Source organism: Schistocerca gregaria, chromosome 4 (assembly GCF_023897955.1).
Source record: "Schistocerca gregaria isolate iqSchGreg1 chromosome 4, iqSchGreg1.2, whole genome shotgun sequence".
In the NCBI taxonomy this organism is placed as follows: domain Eukaryota; kingdom Metazoa; phylum Arthropoda; class Insecta; order Orthoptera; family Acrididae; genus Schistocerca; species Schistocerca gregaria.
This window is the reverse complement of record NC_064923.1, coordinates 94818532-94835581: the sequence shown is the minus strand read 5'-3', so window position 1 is coordinate 94835581 and position 17050 is coordinate 94818532. Positions and strand designations below refer to the sequence as shown.

Sequence of the window (17050 nt, the reverse complement as noted above, 5' to 3'; positions counted from 1 at the left end):
CTAATTTGTCCCCACAGCACAGTGTTTTGTGTAGGAATGATTGCCACTAAACTGGCTGAGTGCATGAATGTGCATGTATACAAGAAATGTCTGGCTTAGGGATGCCCAGTATTTAAACTTTCCCTTCAACACATACTTGTTTGCCTAGATCCTCCTGTACTCCGCTAACACACCATCACCTTTCTTTTTCCATTATGATTATTTTTTATCATTTTGATTTTATTGACTATGTGACCATTTATTTTCATTTACTTTTTCATCTTCGTTCTCTCCTTCCTCTCCATTTCATTTTTTCCGTTCTAGTTTTTAATTGCATTATGTGTTTTTGTTCCTCTTCTTCTGTCTTTACTTCTCATTCATCCTCTGGACTAAAGCTGACACAGTGCTTGCCAGTGAACTATCTCTGACCTCCAATGCTGTCTGCCAGTGCTCCATTCATCCTTGGACACCGTCGTCCTCACTACAGGTGGGTCCTTGTCATCCTGGGGTTTGAGTGACCTACCCTTTCTGCAGATCCCTCTTCCATCCTCAGGGAGGAATTAATAGTCCTGAAACCTAGGATATTTCATACCCTTTTACTTAATGAGTGTGTATCAGCTGTTCTAAATATTTGACCTCTTGAGGGTAAGTAATAGCTTGAGTAACCTAGTTTTTTATTTCTTTGTAACCAAGTAGTTTTGATCTTTTGGTCTTTTTCAAGTGATATGCATATCACATGGATGCATCATATTTGTAAGAGACCAACCCATTTTATGTGTAATGTAATGAACACTCCATTGGAATAAACAGACAAGCCTGCTATGCAAGTGAATGCAACCATAATGAGTTGGGTGAACACACTCGTTTCACAGGTTGCATAAAGGTGAAGAGAGTGTCATGCCGTGTGCATTTCCTCCATAGAGTATGGAAACAGTGAATGATGTTCACTACATACACGAGTTAAGGATGTGGAGGCACATCATGAACAAGCTTGAACACAGATGAGTGTGAAGAATTCATTATTAGAAAAGATGTGCTGGCATCTTGGAAGATTTGTAGTACTATGGATGTGAAAAAGGGAAGGAGAGTCATTCTTATTATAAAGGTGACAATGAAATATGCAGCTGGGTGATAGAAGATGGTGCAAGTGACAAACAGATGAAACACAAACAGGAATTACAAAGAGTAAAAATCTAAGAGTGTACTGTGTTAGGTATTGACAAAAGATGATAGTAACAAACCGTTATATTTTCATACCACTCAGGGAAATTTTGTTCCATTAAATGAAACTTGAAAGTGCAACGTACCACACAAAAATCCCTTAAAAATTGTTAAAGGAGTGTTACCAATGGGCGAACTGGGAATCTGCCAGAATTAGAATCTTAAGCTCTCAAACTAAATTCTACTGGTAGACAGAACAGTGAAGTACCTAGGGGTAACCCAGGTTGTGAAACTAACATGAAACCTTGACATAAAGAATATAAGTTCCAAGGAAAAGGGTACTTTACTTGCACTAGAAGGGCCTCTTGTAAAAAATGGGATCTAAGTCCTAGGAGCATGTACTGGATGTATGCCTCTGTATTAAGGCCTATTTGTAGGACTTTAGTGTGAGGAAATAAAATAGAACAGAAAGTAGCTCCTAAGGAGCTTGGCATAGTGCAGAGGCTGGCCTGTTTGGCCATAACAGGTGGAATAAGCAGCACACTCCTTGCTGGGAGGAAGACCATGTTGGACCTACCTCCATTATATTTGTGGTTTAAAATGGAGGCAACAGCATGGACACACAGTTTAAAACTGGAAATCTGTAGGATATCCCACAAAATATAATTAATGTCGTAAATATAGGAAAGGTCATGAAAATGTTGGTGAGTTATACAAAAGCCTCCAGCTGCTGCAGCACAACAACATAAGAATTGGAAGTAGGCAGCAGTGGGAGAATGAACCACAATACTGGTTTGCAGACAAGCCGAAAACAGACAGAGGTACTGGGAACTGGAGTATACAGGGAGCAGCCTGAACTGCAGAGAGCAGTTTCTGTAGGGAAGCTGGCCACAGTATTCCAGGAGTAGATATTTGCTATCAGAAAGTGCAGAGAGGAGAATCTGTGTGGGAGCTACAATATCATGACATTTACTTTCATTCAGAAAGTCAGGCAGCTGTGAAATCTCCATCAGCCCCTGAATGAAATAAAGATCGTAGTAGAATTCCCTGAATCATTTATGAGGCTAGGGGAAAGCAACAGGATAAACCTGCTGTGGGTTCCTGATCACTGAGGAATTAGTGGTAATGAGCGAGCTGAGAGGGTGATGAGGGCAGTAGCAATGACTCCATTTACTGGATTAGAACCTATCTTAACCATCACTAAGGAAATGGTTATAATGAAAACTATGTGGCTCGATCAGTAAGAAGCATGCATAGTATTGGACTAAAATCTAAAAACAAAAAAAAAGACCATGTTGTCAGTGCAGTTCTGAAATATTGGGCATGAGAAGAAAGCAAATTAAACTCATGGCATGACTAATGACTGGCGGTAGGAAACACCTGTACTTGCCCTTAAGTGCTCTTCAAGGGAGTTGGCTAGTTTTAATAGAATGACAGGAAGAAAAACCACACAATAAGCTCAGTTTTTGTGTGGGCCACAATGGGCTAAGACCACTGTTGTTTTGTCTGCTTGAGTAAAACACAACAAATGGGATTTTGTCAAAAGCCATGTTTTGATCCTTTATTTCCAATATCAAAAAATGATCCTAATAAAGATAAAAAATTCATGTATCTATTCTTCGTATGACAATCTGAGAGGTAAATGATAGATAGTGAAATAAGGTCAGTTGATTCTCCAGTCCTTCCACTAGCTACAGAAACGTCAAAAATGCCTCTGCTGTAATGGTTAATGTGAAAGATGATATCAGTTATGATCAGATGTTTATTCAACTATGGCTCCTGATAAGCTGCATTTTTATTACAGGCAATGATATGAATTATTACACAAAAGAAACAAACCATGTTTATTTTGTTTATTCAGTACATTCGACCACATATTTTTCAAATTGAGACACAGTAGAAATTTTTCATTTTTTCCTCCATGTAACTCCTACTGCTCTCATTGGACACCTTAGCTTCAGTCTAACTCAAGCTTTATGGTATCCATGGGTTCTGTACATAAACTACAAATTAAAATTTCCACTTCCCTTTTTCATTTACAAAACATAAATTTCACTTTAAAAGTTAGAACTTATTAAAATGAAAATTTTGAGCCCAATGTCCAAATGATAATACTCTTACAACTTTTGGCTGTACAGATTACTTTAGTACTTTCCTGTTAACAGTTTGATAGAAGTGGTGACACCACTATACGTGCAGAACTTGACTTTTACTTATCAGCTGATCACTGCATCATATTAACTGTAATTGCTTGAATCTTCACATATGGTAGTAAGGTAGAAATGTTAAATATAACCAGTCTTGGGACTGAAGGCTGCAAGAGCAATAGATGACCAGAATATAGGGAAAGATGTGTGGTCAAGAAATATCATTTGGAAACAGTGTGCTCGTATATTTCTAATTTGCTTTCTTCTGATATTCCCGACTCAGAGTTTTTTGTTATTTATGAATCAAGCAGCCCCTTTCATAGATTTACAAAAGTTGTTTGTTTATTACTTTTTTAATATTTTGATCCACTTCTAATTGAATATTAACAATACAATGAGCAGAGATACCCACACACTGCGTAGTAGTGCTTTGAGCAGTGATACCAGGGGTATAGTTGCTCAGATATGAATTTTTTGTCTTCTTCAGAAAATGGCAAGAGCTTGTGCGATATTTTTGATTATTCCCTTTTAAGAGAGTGGTTGAACTTGAGTAGTCATGTATTCTTCTTCTTCTTTCTTTGTTCTTCCCAAATTCTCTTCATACGTTCACTGTGTTCTCTCTTGTGTTTTTCTGACCATCTTTTTCCCATTCTGTTCTCCGTGTGTTCTTGTTTAAGTGTGTGTTTCTTTATGATGTTTCTAAACTGTTCTCTATTGTTTATGTTGTCTTTTGTGATTCCCAGTTCTTTAACGTCTTCTTCTGTTTCAGTGATCCACTTTGTCTTGTTTTTGCTCTTGTGTACTATCTCAAAGATTTGCCTTGTGAGTGTGGTTTTATTCATCCTGCTGATATGTCCATAAAATGTCATCCTTCTCTTTCTATTGGTGTCCGTTATTGTTTATATGTCTTTGTAAATCTCTCTAGTTGGCCTCTTCATCCAAATTTCTTCCCGAAACACTGGTCCATATATTTTCCTCAGAATTTTTCTTTCCTGCTTTTCAATCACTCCGATCGTCGTATGGCCAAGAGTCACTGTAGTTTCTGCAGCATAATGTCCTTGTGGTAGGACTACTGTGTTGTAATGCCTTAGTTTCGCATCGACAGAAATAGATTTCTTATTACAGTGATTCCAATTGAGCTTATATGCTTTTTGTAATTTCCATTTTGCAGATATTTGTTCAGTTTCCCAAATTTTGATATAATTCTGTGGGTTGCTTGTGTGAGATTATTGTCGTATAATTTCCATACTTCTGCTATGATTCCGTCTTCTCCTGGAGACTTGTTGTTCTTCAAAGAATTGATTATTTCCGTTACCTCTTTAAGTGATGGTAGATTTGAACTGGAATGGATTGTGGGATTTTCGAAATCTAGTTGTTCTAAAAAACTAAGCTACTATGCTCCAGAAACTATGTAAGTACTTGTACATGCTCATTAACTCCATGTTGCTCCCCTGGACTTTCCTGCATTTTGTTGATCTTGTGGTAATTTTTTTCAGGTTGATATTGGAGTGATTGAAAAATTGCCGAGAGTTTTGATGATGAACAATTCTGACCTCATCCACATTACCCTGAAACTTCTCATGAATTTGTCATTTGATACACATCTAAGGGAAAGGATGGTACGTGTTGGATTAATTCCAAAAATTGTAACATTATTAGGTAAGAGAGACAATTTTTTGTGGTGAGTGCATTTAAACTATGGTTTTTATAGCAATAAAAATTGAGTAAATTGGCTTGCCTTGCCATTTAAATATGAGAAGGGAACACAGAAAACCAGACTGAAACTGTTGTGCAAGCACGCTTTGTAGTTATGCTTTGTGCTGCTATGTGGTGTTAGTTTGGTGTCTCCCTTGTCGTTCAGTAATCTGGTGTCAGTTGGAGTCAAGAGGTTTCTTTGTGGTGCTCTGTTGTTTGCATTCTTGTTTCAATCCTTTGACAGTTAATGGCATAGCTGACAAGAAGGAACAAAGAGTCTGTGAAACTTTGTTTGCTGTTAGGAGAAACTGCAGCCGAGACTATTGAGATGCTATGGCAAGCCTGTAATGATAATGATTGGGGGAACTCACATGTTTATGAGTGGTTTTCTCATTTCAAATCAGCAACATATCAAGTGAAGACTTGCCACACCCCGGTCATTCCTTGAGAGGAAAAAATTATAAAAATATTAACACTTTTAAATGTACATTCGATGCAGTCATCAAAGGATCATTACCAAATTTCAGAGGAAACAAAAGTGTTACAGACCATGGTGCAGCAAATTTTACCTGTATATTTGCACATGAGATGGGTGCCTGCAAAATTTGTTCTTCAGTTGCTTACTGATGACCAAACAGAAAACCATGTGAATGTTTGCTGTAACTTGAAGAGTGTAGCATGGAACGATCCAGATTTTCTGAAAGGAATTGTGACTGGGGATGATCGTTGGTGCCAAGGGTACAATCCAGAGTCAAAGCAAGCATCATGCTGTGGAAAACTCAAGTGTCACCACAACCTAGGAAAGCACGTCAAACGAGATCCATTGTGGAAACAATGTTGATTTGTTTTTTATGTCAATGACATTGTCCACAAGGAGTTCATTCCCCAGTACAAACAGTAAATCGACATTCTCATCCGGATGTGTTACAAATATTATGAGAGAGGGTGTGATGAAAACGACCAGACAATCCACACAACTCTGATAGTCTGACAGTTCATGGTAAAAAACAACATGGTGCTTGTGCTTCATCCACCTTACTCACCCCATTTGGCTCCAGCTGACTTTTTTTGTTTCAACAGGAGAAGCAAACTCTGAAAGGAAAGCAATTCAGTGATGTGGATGACATCACAGAAAACAGGCTAATTGTTTTGAACAGTATCTTGCCTCAAGAGTTTCAGAACTGTTTTCAGCAGTGACAAAAGCATTGAGACAAGAGCATCAATGCACATGGACAACATTCTGCATGGAACTAAAGTACTTTGAATGTGGAATTCAGTAAAAGTGCAAAATAACAAAAATTTCAGTTATTTTTGGGTCACCCTTGTATTTTTACTGTTGGCAACATTTGCATGCATTAGTGTTGGTATATTTATTATTTTATTCATGGCTGTAATTTTAAGCAAATGTAGTATATATTTCAGAATAAAATTCACCCATCCATCACAACTATATTTTTATTTTGCTTTACAGGTTTCAACAAATTAATGTATCACTTTCAGAAGCCTACAGAATTAGGAACATTATAAATCCTTAGGCCTTGGCTATATATGTATGTAAAGTATAAGAAGTTTATTATAGAAACTTACTCAGGACAGAAAGGAGGTCAGCATTAGTCGTAATGTTATCTGCCTTTTTTATTGCATTGAAGATTTAGATTTCAACTGACAGTGCAGTTATCATGAATGCATTATAAGTGGTCATGTAGACTGAACGTAATTATAACGACACATATTCCAATCTAACTCAGGCAGCACAAACATTAGTCCAACTCCAGTTCCAATCCTGACTTGTCCTGGATTACATCACATCCTTGGGCCACAACCATTACCATGGAATTGAACATGATGAAGAAACTAACTTAGTACTTTTGTAGAAAATGTCCATATCTTCTTCATAATACATGATATTGTAGTGCTTAGAGAATTCCATGTAAATTATAGAACCACTTGGCCTACCTCCATCTCAAACCCATGATATTTTAAATAGAAGTGCAATAGAGATGAATCCGACCTACTGAGCATTGCATGTTTGTGTGCATAGGTCTAAAAACAGTCATGAGCAAAATGGGGACGTGGTGACTGAATGGCGGCCAACAAGTACCTGCTGTACGATCCGTAGGGTTTCAGTGTATGTGTAGAGAAGAGCCTGTGCTATTCTTTGCTGGTTTTGTGACTCTTATGATTGCTAAGAACAAATGAAAAAATGAGATTAGACTTTTAAGTAATTCATGTGTTGTACTTGCTAGAAGCGAGATATGTTCATATTTTCTGGTGGTTATTAAACCAACCTTGTTGTAAATGTATCCTAATAGAGTCTAATGTTTGACAACTGGGTTGACTCTCACGAGTTCAAATATTTGCATGAGAAGTGGTGAATCCGTTTTTTGTGGAAGTTGATATATGCCATGACTGAACTAAAAGTATTCTTCGAGTACAAAATTATTTCAAAAGTAGAGAGAGAGTCTCATAAATTCCCTCAACCAGCATTATTCTTCGGAGAAGTAGTTTTTGGAGATCGATGTGGCCTGCTATCCAGAGAAGAAGATTGGCTGTGCATACCAAGTGAGTCAACCTATGGGGGAGAGGTGGGAAGTTTGCAAACCAGTTCCACATAACTTCTTGTCATCTAAAGCATTTGAACATTTCATAGCATATAGCTAATTTGTTTAAAAAATATGACATGCTGCGTTCTTTACCAACAGTAATACAACCAAGTTGCTCTGTGTACATAATGAGAAACCTCCAATTGACAAATTTCTCAAACTATATATAATACAACGCAGTGCATGTTTGAGCTTTTATGTAGCACAGACAGTGCGGGCGTTTAAGAATCAATGTTGTGAGCACTTGCTCAGCAAACATGGTGAAAATTCATATAACTCAACTTTTACAGAACATCTCAAAATTGAGAAACATATTCTTCTTCCTCCATCCATGCTCTACATTGAAATTTTGCATATAGCTGACAAGGGCTGCAAGGTACGGAATGACCCTATATACTAATTTGAAATATATAAACATTCCCACCCAAATTCAGAAAATTTGTAGAGTGATCAACTTGCATTAAAAACAGACTCTCTTTTGATCGCCAGGCCTTTTATATATTAGTACCTTTTTTTTTAATGTAGTAGGACTTACTTCTTTATATGTCATTTGTAATTTTTATGTGAATTTATGCATCATGTTTCAGAAGGAATGGCCAATATTCAGGGATATGACAGAATGATCATATGAAACAAAATAGTCAGGTAAACATGTGCTCTAAAACATATACTTTAAGAGCTATGACCTTCCCCATGAACCATGGACCTTGCCGTTGGTGGGGAGGCTTGCGTGCCTCAACGATACAGATGGCCGTACCGTAGGTGCAACCACAACGGAGGGATATCTGTTGAGAGGACAGACAAACGTGTGGTTCCTGAAGAGAGGGCAGCAGCCTTTTCAGTAGTTGCAGGGGCAGCAGACTGGATGATTGACTGATCTGGCCTTGCAACATTAACCAAAACGGCCTTGCTATGCTGGTACTGCGAACAGCTGAAAGCAAGGGGAATCTACAGCCATAATTTTTCCCGAGGGCATGCAGCTTTACTGTATGGATAAATGATGATGGCGTCCTCTTGGGTAAAATATTCCGGAGGTAAAATAGTCCCCCATTTGGATCTCCGGGTGGGGACTACTCAAGAGGATGTCATTATCAGGAAAAAGAAAACTGGCGTTCTACGGATTGAAGCGTGGAATGTCAGATCCCTTAACCGGGCAGGTAGATTAGAAAATTTAAAAAGGGAAATGGATAGGTTAATGTTAGATATAGTGGGAATTAGTGAAGTTCGGTTGCAGGAGGAACAAGACTTTTGGTCAGGTGAATACAGGGTCATAAACACAAAATCAAATAGGGGTAACGCAGGAGTAGGTTTAATAATGAATGGGAAAATAGGAATGCAGGTAAGCTACTACAAACAGCATAGTGAACGCATTATTGTGGCCAAGATAGATATGAAATGCACACCTACTACAGTAGTACAAGTTTATATGCCAACTAGCTCTGCAGATGACGAAGAAATTGAAGAAATGTATGATGAAATAAAAGTAATTATTCAGATAGTGAAGGGAGACAAAAATTTAATAGTCATGGGTGACTGGAATTCGAGTGTAGGAAAAGGGAGAGAAGGAAACGTAGTAGGTGAATATGGATTGGGGCTAAGAAATGAAAGAGGAAGCTGCCTGGTAGAATTTTGCACAGAGCACAACTTAATCATAGCTAACACTTGGTTTAAGAATCATGAAAGAAGGTTGTATACATGGAAGAACCCTGGAGATACTAAAAGGTATCAGATAGATTATATAAAATGGCAAGACAGAGATTTAGGAACCAGGTTTTATATTGTGAGACATTTCCAGGGGCAGATGTGGACTCTGACCACAATCTATTGGTTATGACCTGTAGATTAAAACTGAAGAAACTGCTAAAAGGTGGGAATTTAAGGAGATGGGACCTGGACAAACTGAAAGAACCAGAGGTTTTACAGAGTTTCAGGGAGAGCATAAGGGAACAATTGACAGGAATGGGGGGAAGAAATACAATAGAAGAAGAATGGGTAGCTCTGAGGGATGAAGTAGTGAAGGCAGCAGAGGATCAAGTAGGTAAAAAGACGAGGCCTAGTAGAAATCCTTGGGTGACAGAAGAAATATTGAATTTAATTGATGAAAGGAGAAAATATAAAAATGCAGTAAATGAAGCAGGCAAAAGGGTATACAAACGTCTCAAAAATGAGATCGACAGGAAGTGCAAAATGGCTAAGCAGGGATGGCTAGAGGACAAATGTAAGGATATAGAGGCTTATCTCACTAGGGGTAAGATAGATACTGCCTACAGGAAAATTAAAGAGACCTTTGGAGAAAAGATAGCTACTTGTATGAATATCAAGAGCTCAAATGGAAACCCAGTTCTAAGCAATGAAGGGAAAGCAGAAAGGTGGAAGGAGTATATAGAGGGTCTATACAAGGGCGATGTACTTGAGGACAATATTATGGAAATGGAAGAGGATGTAGATGAAGATGAAATGGGAGATACGATATTGCGTGAAGAGTTTGACAGAGCACTGAAAGACCTAAGTCGAAACAAGGCCCCGGGAGTAGACAACATTCCATTAGAACTACTGACAGCCTTGGGACAGCCAGTCCTGACAAAACTCTACCATCTGTTGAGCAAGATGTATGAGACAGGCGAAATACCCTCAGACTTCAAGAAGAATATAATAATTCCAATCCCAAAGAAAGCAGGTGTTGACAGATGTGAAAATTACCGAACTATCAGTTTAATAAGCCAGAGCTGCAAAATACTAACACGAATTCTTTACAGACGAATGGAAAAACTAGTAGAAGCCGACCTCGGGGAAGATCAGTTTGGATTCCGTAGAAATACTGGAACACATGAGGCCATACTGACCCTACGACTTCTCTTAGAAGAAAGATTAGGGAAAGGCAAACCTATGTTTCTAGCATTTGTAGACTTAGAGAAAGCTTTTGACAATGTCGACTGGAATACTCTCTTTCAAATTCTAACGGTGGGAGGGGTAGAATACAGGGACTGAAAGGCTGTTTACAATTTATACAGAAACCAGATGGCAGTTATAAGAGTCGAAGGACATGAAAGGGAAGCAGTGGTTGGGAAGGGAGTAAGACAGGGTTGTAGCCTCTCCCCGATGTTATTCAATCTGTATATTGAGCAAGCAGTAAAGGAAACAAAAGAAAAATTTGGAGTAGGTATTAAAATTCATGGAGAAGAAATAAAAACTTTGAGTTTCGCCAATGACATTGTAATTCTGTCAGAGACAGCAAAGGACTTGGAAGAGCAGTTGAATGGAATGGACAGTGTCTTGAAAGGAGGATATAAGATGAACAACAACAAAAGCAAAACGAGGATAATGGAATGTAGTCGAATTAAGTCGGGTGATGCTGAGGGAATTAGATTAGGAAATGAGGCACTTAAAGTAGAAAAGGAGTTTTGCTATTTGGGGAGCAAAATAACTGATGATGGTCGAAGTAGAGAGGATATAAAATGTAGACTGGCAATGGCAAGGAAAGCGTTTCTGAAGAAGAGAAATTTGTTAACATTGCGTATAGATTTAAGTGTCAGGAAGTCATTTCTGAAAGTATTTGTACAGAGTGTAGCCATGTATGGAAGTGAAACGTGGATGATAAATAGTTTGGACAAGAAGAGAATAGAAGCTTTCAAAATGTGGTGCTACAGAAGAATGCTGAAGATTAGATGGGTAGATCACATAACTAATGAGGAAGTATTGAATAGGATTGGGGAGAAGAGAAGTTCATGGCACAACTTGACTAGAAGAAGGGATCGGTTGGTAGGACATGTTCTGAGGCATCAAGGGATCACCAATTTAGTGTTGGAGGGCAGTGTGGAGGGCAAAAATCGTAGAGGGAGACCAAGAGATGGATACACTAAGCAAAATCAGAAGTATGTAGGTTGCAGTAGGTACTGGGAGATGAAGAAACTTGCACAGGATAGAGTAGCATGGAGAGCTGCATCAAACCAGTCTCAGGACTGAAGACCACAACAACAACAATTTACATAAATATGTAGCCAAGGTGTGAAGATTTATGGTCTCCCTAATTTTTTAGGCTTCTGAAAATAAGTGAATTTGTTGAAATCTGTAAAGTGAAATAAAAATGTTAGCAACTAATGACTGAATTTTATTCTGAAATGTGTGCATACTGTAAGCACACTTCTCTTTTTATAAACTAAAACAGTTTTGTTTGAAAAGACCAATATATTAATGACAATATTAAGCTACCAATACCTGTAGGAGTTAAACAACACTACAACTAAGAAAGTAGAATATTTTTCAAAATAGCAGCTTCCCTGCTAATATACTAGGATACAATACTTTTTATTTATAAGTTTGGATGCCAAAGAATGTGGAGCTGTCCTTACTTTTCTTGTCGATATTTGATGTTCTATAAATAACTCACAGTGTTTATTATATTTAACGTGTAAGTAGACAGAGTGTACCTCATTATATTTGAAAAACTCATATTTGTGTTTCTTTTGTTACATTACACTATGTTACATGAGTTGTATTTCATTGATCCCATGGAGAGGAGTCTCAAGAATGTGGAAAGAAGTTAAATGTGTACATTTTAATTAATTTAATAAAATAAAATGCTTTGTATTATGCTTTAGTGCATTAATACAACGTTAATGGTCACTGTGAAGACATCATTTAGTGGAATAGGAGGGATTGCCCAAGTTAGATGGTCAGAAGCAGTACTGTCAGGTTTTTTAAATGTTTCTCTGCACCATGGGTCACATCATACGAAATGCTGGTCTAAAAAGGAATGCAGTAAAAAGACCAAGCTTCCTCACTTAAATGTGGCTTTTTTCAGTGGTGTAAGTTGCATGTGTGGACATACTCAAAGATTTCTGCCTCTATCATAGGACACACATATCCTTCCCTCCATTGGTCTTTTTCTTTTTTATTGCAGTAACATTCTATTCATTGACCAAAGGAGAAGGATGACATAACTAGGGAGCAGCCTTGGGTGATCCAGCTATCTCTTTGTCACAGTTTAGCTGTAGCCATTCCCATGGACAGACAGCCAGTTAGTCATCATGCACACATAGAAGGCCACACAGTGCTTGCTGCTAAGTTGGTAGAGCACATGTGTGCTTCTACAGGTGGTCCTGGCATTGGTGGGGTTGAAGAAGCTTGTTATAGGACTGGAATAGGTGGTAGCGGAAGGATCATGGAACAGGTGTTACATTTAGGTCTATTACAGGGATATGAACTGTGGGGGAAGGGTTGTGAACAAGAGGGGAATAGGGATGGACAAGAATATTGCATGGATTTGATTGGTAGTGGAACACCACTATGGGAAGAGTGGGGATGATATTCATCATTTCAGGACATGACAAGAGGTAGTGAAAACCCTGGCTGTGAACATAATTCAGATGCTCCAATCCTGAGAAGTACTGAGTTAACATGGGGGCACTCCTTTATAGCTCTCAATGGGTGTGTGGGGCATGGTAGGTGACTGTGGAGACTAAGTGCAGGAGATCTGTTTCTGGACAGCATGGTGAGGGTAATTTTGATGTGCAAAGGCCCCAGTGAGACACTTGGCATATTTGGAGATAGGCTGTTTTTCACTGCAGATACAATTACCATATAGGCTGTATGAAAGGGACTTCTTCATGTGAAAAGGGTGGCTACTGTCAAAATGGATGTATTGTTGATGACCGGTAGGTTTAATGGTGGTGGAGGTACTGACAGAGCTATACACAAGGCGAATGTAGAGATTAAGGAAGGTGGCTTGTTGGGTGAGGACCAGGTGAAGCAAATGAGGGAGAAGGTGTAGAGTCTACTTTTAACTGTGCCTATCCACTGCTCAACACTTCCTGTGTGTGATGAATAGCAATCTTTCCTTATTCATAATATTATTCTGTCCCAGATTTTCCATTGTTTGATGAAAAAAGTATATTACAGTCTTCTTAAATTAGTGATATTAGGGCAAGCTCACTGTAAGTAGTGCTTTCATTCTGTATTAAGAAATCTTTATTTCTGAGTAACATTTAATAGTTATTTTTACTCCTCCCTCCCTCACTCTCTCCCTCACCATAAACTGTTTGTAATTCTTCCTGCTGTCACTTATTGCAACTGTGTGCGGAATTGATTGGCAAGTGATTGTACTGGTACTTAATTTTTCTACCTTCATGGTATTGCTATTTAATATTTGTTGCTTTTGACAGTTGAAAGTTTCATGTAGTTCATAGTTTTGATTCATGTCATTGTAAGTCTTTGATTGTACAGTTTTCTTTGCATGTCTTTCCATAGTACAGGTAGCTGTCATATTGAAATACTATCAGAAAATGAACAAGTGACAGTGCATATGGTTTATGGCAACTTGAGTTGTCTGACAATACTGTTGGCCCAATTCCAAGAGTAAAATAGATAAAAATAAATAAGTATACTAGGAACCCCAACAACATGCTAAGAATCAAGTTTTTTTGTTGCACAGTATTTGGTGGATAGTGTGTAAACATGAAAACTGTCCATGTAATACTCCAGTTGTCTTCACATGAAAGTGGATGCATGTATTATGTACCCTGATTTAGGCAACAAGGAACAGTTCTTGTAATTTGACAACCACCATAAACTTCCAAGCAGTGTTCACTACAAGAATGCATCGGTTTAAATATCTTCAGAAGATCATTATGGATTTTTGTCTGGAGCTTATCATTATAAAACTTTCCTATACAGTAAAATGTTTGTACACAATTTGCAATGCTTCCTTTTTTTAGTGTAGAACCCAAGGAAAATAAATTTGAAGACAGTGTTATAGAAAGGGAAGAGCTAATAGATGAAGATGAGAGTGCAGATACAATGCTCAGAGGAGAATTTGACAAAGCACTGAAATACCTAACTTATAACAAAGGCTCTGGTGTAGATGACATTCCTTCAGATTTATTGAGATTCTTGTGAGGGCCAGCCATGACAAAAGCATTCCATACAGTTTAAAAGATATATGAGATAGGTGAAACACCTTCAGATTTCATGAATAAGGTAATACTTCTAATACCAAAGAAAGCGGCACTCACATACACAAATATTATCAGACTATCAGTCCAATAAACCATTATTGCAAAATACTTACATAAATTATTTACAGGGTTTCCAGAGAAATGTGGGAACTCAGGAGGCAATACTGGTCCTGTGACTTCTCTTATAAGATAGACTGAAAAATGGGAAAAGTTTAAACTGATAGTAAATTGTGCTCTGAAGAAGCATGTGCTGAATAAGTGGATTAAAGATGGACCAAACAACATTCAGAAAATGCTGAGGAAGCCAGGATTGTTCCACATTCAGTTCAAAAAAGAATGTGGAAATGTCAACAGGTGATATTCTTTTTGAGGAACACTATTGAGAAAATTTATTAACTGTCATTTGAAGCTGAGAGCAGAACAGTTCTATATCTGCCAGAAAACATTTTGTTTAAGGGCCACAAAGATAAGATAGAAATCAGGGCTTGTACAAAGACACGCAGAAAATTGTTCTCATTCTGTTTTCTAGATGAACAGGAAAGGAAATGACTAGTAGTGGTACAGGGTATCCTCCACTATGCACCGTATGGTGGCTTGTGGAGTATGTATGTGGGTGTAGAAAAGGTAGTAGAAATTCATGCGTTCATAAAAAGATCAGTGCGCAAAGCATACAACTACTTTCATCTTTATATCTTAGCAAAAGATCTTTTTGAGAACCCATGGAAACTCTGGCTCTATGTAAAATTACTAACTGGCTTGAAGGCCTCTATCCAGTGACTTGTCAGTCAGTATGGTGTAGCATCAAAAGGAGAATTAAAGCTTTAAATTCCATGTTTAATAGAGAATCCATTCTGGAGAAGTGTACAGACATGCCATCATTTGACCATCACGCAGAGATGGGGCACAGTAATAGACGTCCCTGGTGTAGAGAAGCAGCTAAAGGGCTTTAAAACAAATAAGTCACCAGGTTAAGATTGAATCTCACTTTACTTCTACAGAGAGTACTGTGCAGAATTGCCCCTTGTTTAGCTTGCATTTATCACAAATCTCTCACCCAACTCAAAGTCCATGTGACAAAAAAAGTGCAGGTGGCTCCTGTTTATAAGAAGGATAAAAGGATGGACCCACAAAATTATAGAACAATGCCCTTAACATCAGTTTGCTACAGAATTCTTAAACATATTCTATGTTAGAATATAATAAATTTCCTTGAGACAGAAAAGCTTTCATCCACAAATCACCACATATGTAGAAAGCACCCCTTGTGTGAAACCCTGTTTGCCCTTTTCTCACATGATATGCTGTGAACTATTGGTGAAGGGCAAAGGGCAGATTCTATATACCTAGATTTTCAGAAGGCATTTGACATGGTTCCCCACTGCTACCTGTTAACAAAGGTCTGAACGTATCAAAACAGTTCCCAGCTGTGCAACTGACTCAAACACATTTTAAGTAACAGAACCCAGTACATTGTCTTTGACAGCAAGTCTTCATCAGAGACAAGGGTATTATCAGGAGTGCTTCAGGGAAATGTGACAGGACTGTTCTTATTCTCTATGTACATAATCTGACAAGGGTATCTGGTATGGAATAATAATAGGAATTAGGATAGACTGCTACACATCACACAGAGGAAGTGTTGAGCAGTGAACAGACGCAGTTAAAACTAGACTGTTGGGTAAGCTATTGGACTACACCTGTGGTCTTGCTGCCTTTGAGCAATACCTTCCCCAACACCGGAGTGACTTGAAACCTACAACCTCCATCATTGTCACCATGACCAACTATATCCTCATCCACAATTACTTCTTCTTTGAATTCATAACCCACAAACAAATCTATGGTAGAGCCATAGGAACTTGCACGACACAATTCTATGCCAGCCTATTCATGGACCATCTAAAGGAGTTCTTCCTAGCCATCCAAAACCCAAATGCCTCAGCTGGTTCTGACACTGAGGTGTCTTCATGATCTGGATCAGGACTGTGGATTCTCTGTCCACAATCCTCCAAAACCTCTACACCTTCTCCTTCATTTGCTTCATCGGGTCCTCATCAGCTTAACAAGACATATTCCCTAATGTCAACCTCCACCTCATGGATAGCTCCATCAGTACCTCTGTCCACATCAAACCCACCAATGATCAACAGCACTTCCATTTTGACAGCTGTCAGCAATTCCACATCATGAAGTCCCTTCCGTATAACCTAACCCTCGTGGCCATCACATCTGCACTAACAAGCAGTCTCCCCAAATATGCTGAGTGTTCAGTGGAGGCCTTTACAGTCCTTCCACAGTTTTTCATGGGTCTGATATTTTCCTAATGATCTGCCTTTCCAGTACTTCTAATTTATCTTAACTGTAATTTAATGATAGACATTCATTTGGATATTGATGTTCTGACATCACTATTGTTTTAGACAGGCATTTTATAAATTTTTTTAGTTATACCATATTCCATTCCCCTTTTATGTATCCATCTCCTCCATAGTAGCTTCTTTCAAACCATTTT

At 38.2% G+C, this 17050-nt stretch overlaps 1 protein-coding gene across 3 annotated transcripts in view; it reads left to right on the top strand.

The window, feature by feature from the left end:
- LOC126365876 (kinesin-associated protein 3-like) overlaps window positions 1-17050 on the top strand; it is a 189940-nt gene that overhangs the window by 55216 nt on the left and 117674 nt on the right. For all 3 annotated transcript variants that reach the window (XM_050008569.1, XM_050008573.1, XM_050008570.1), the window contains exon 8: window positions 4784-4946. In XM_050008569.1, the coding sequence (XP_049864526.1) occupies window positions 4784-4946 (163 nt within the window). The remainder of the gene's footprint in view (window positions 1-4783; window positions 4947-17050) is intronic.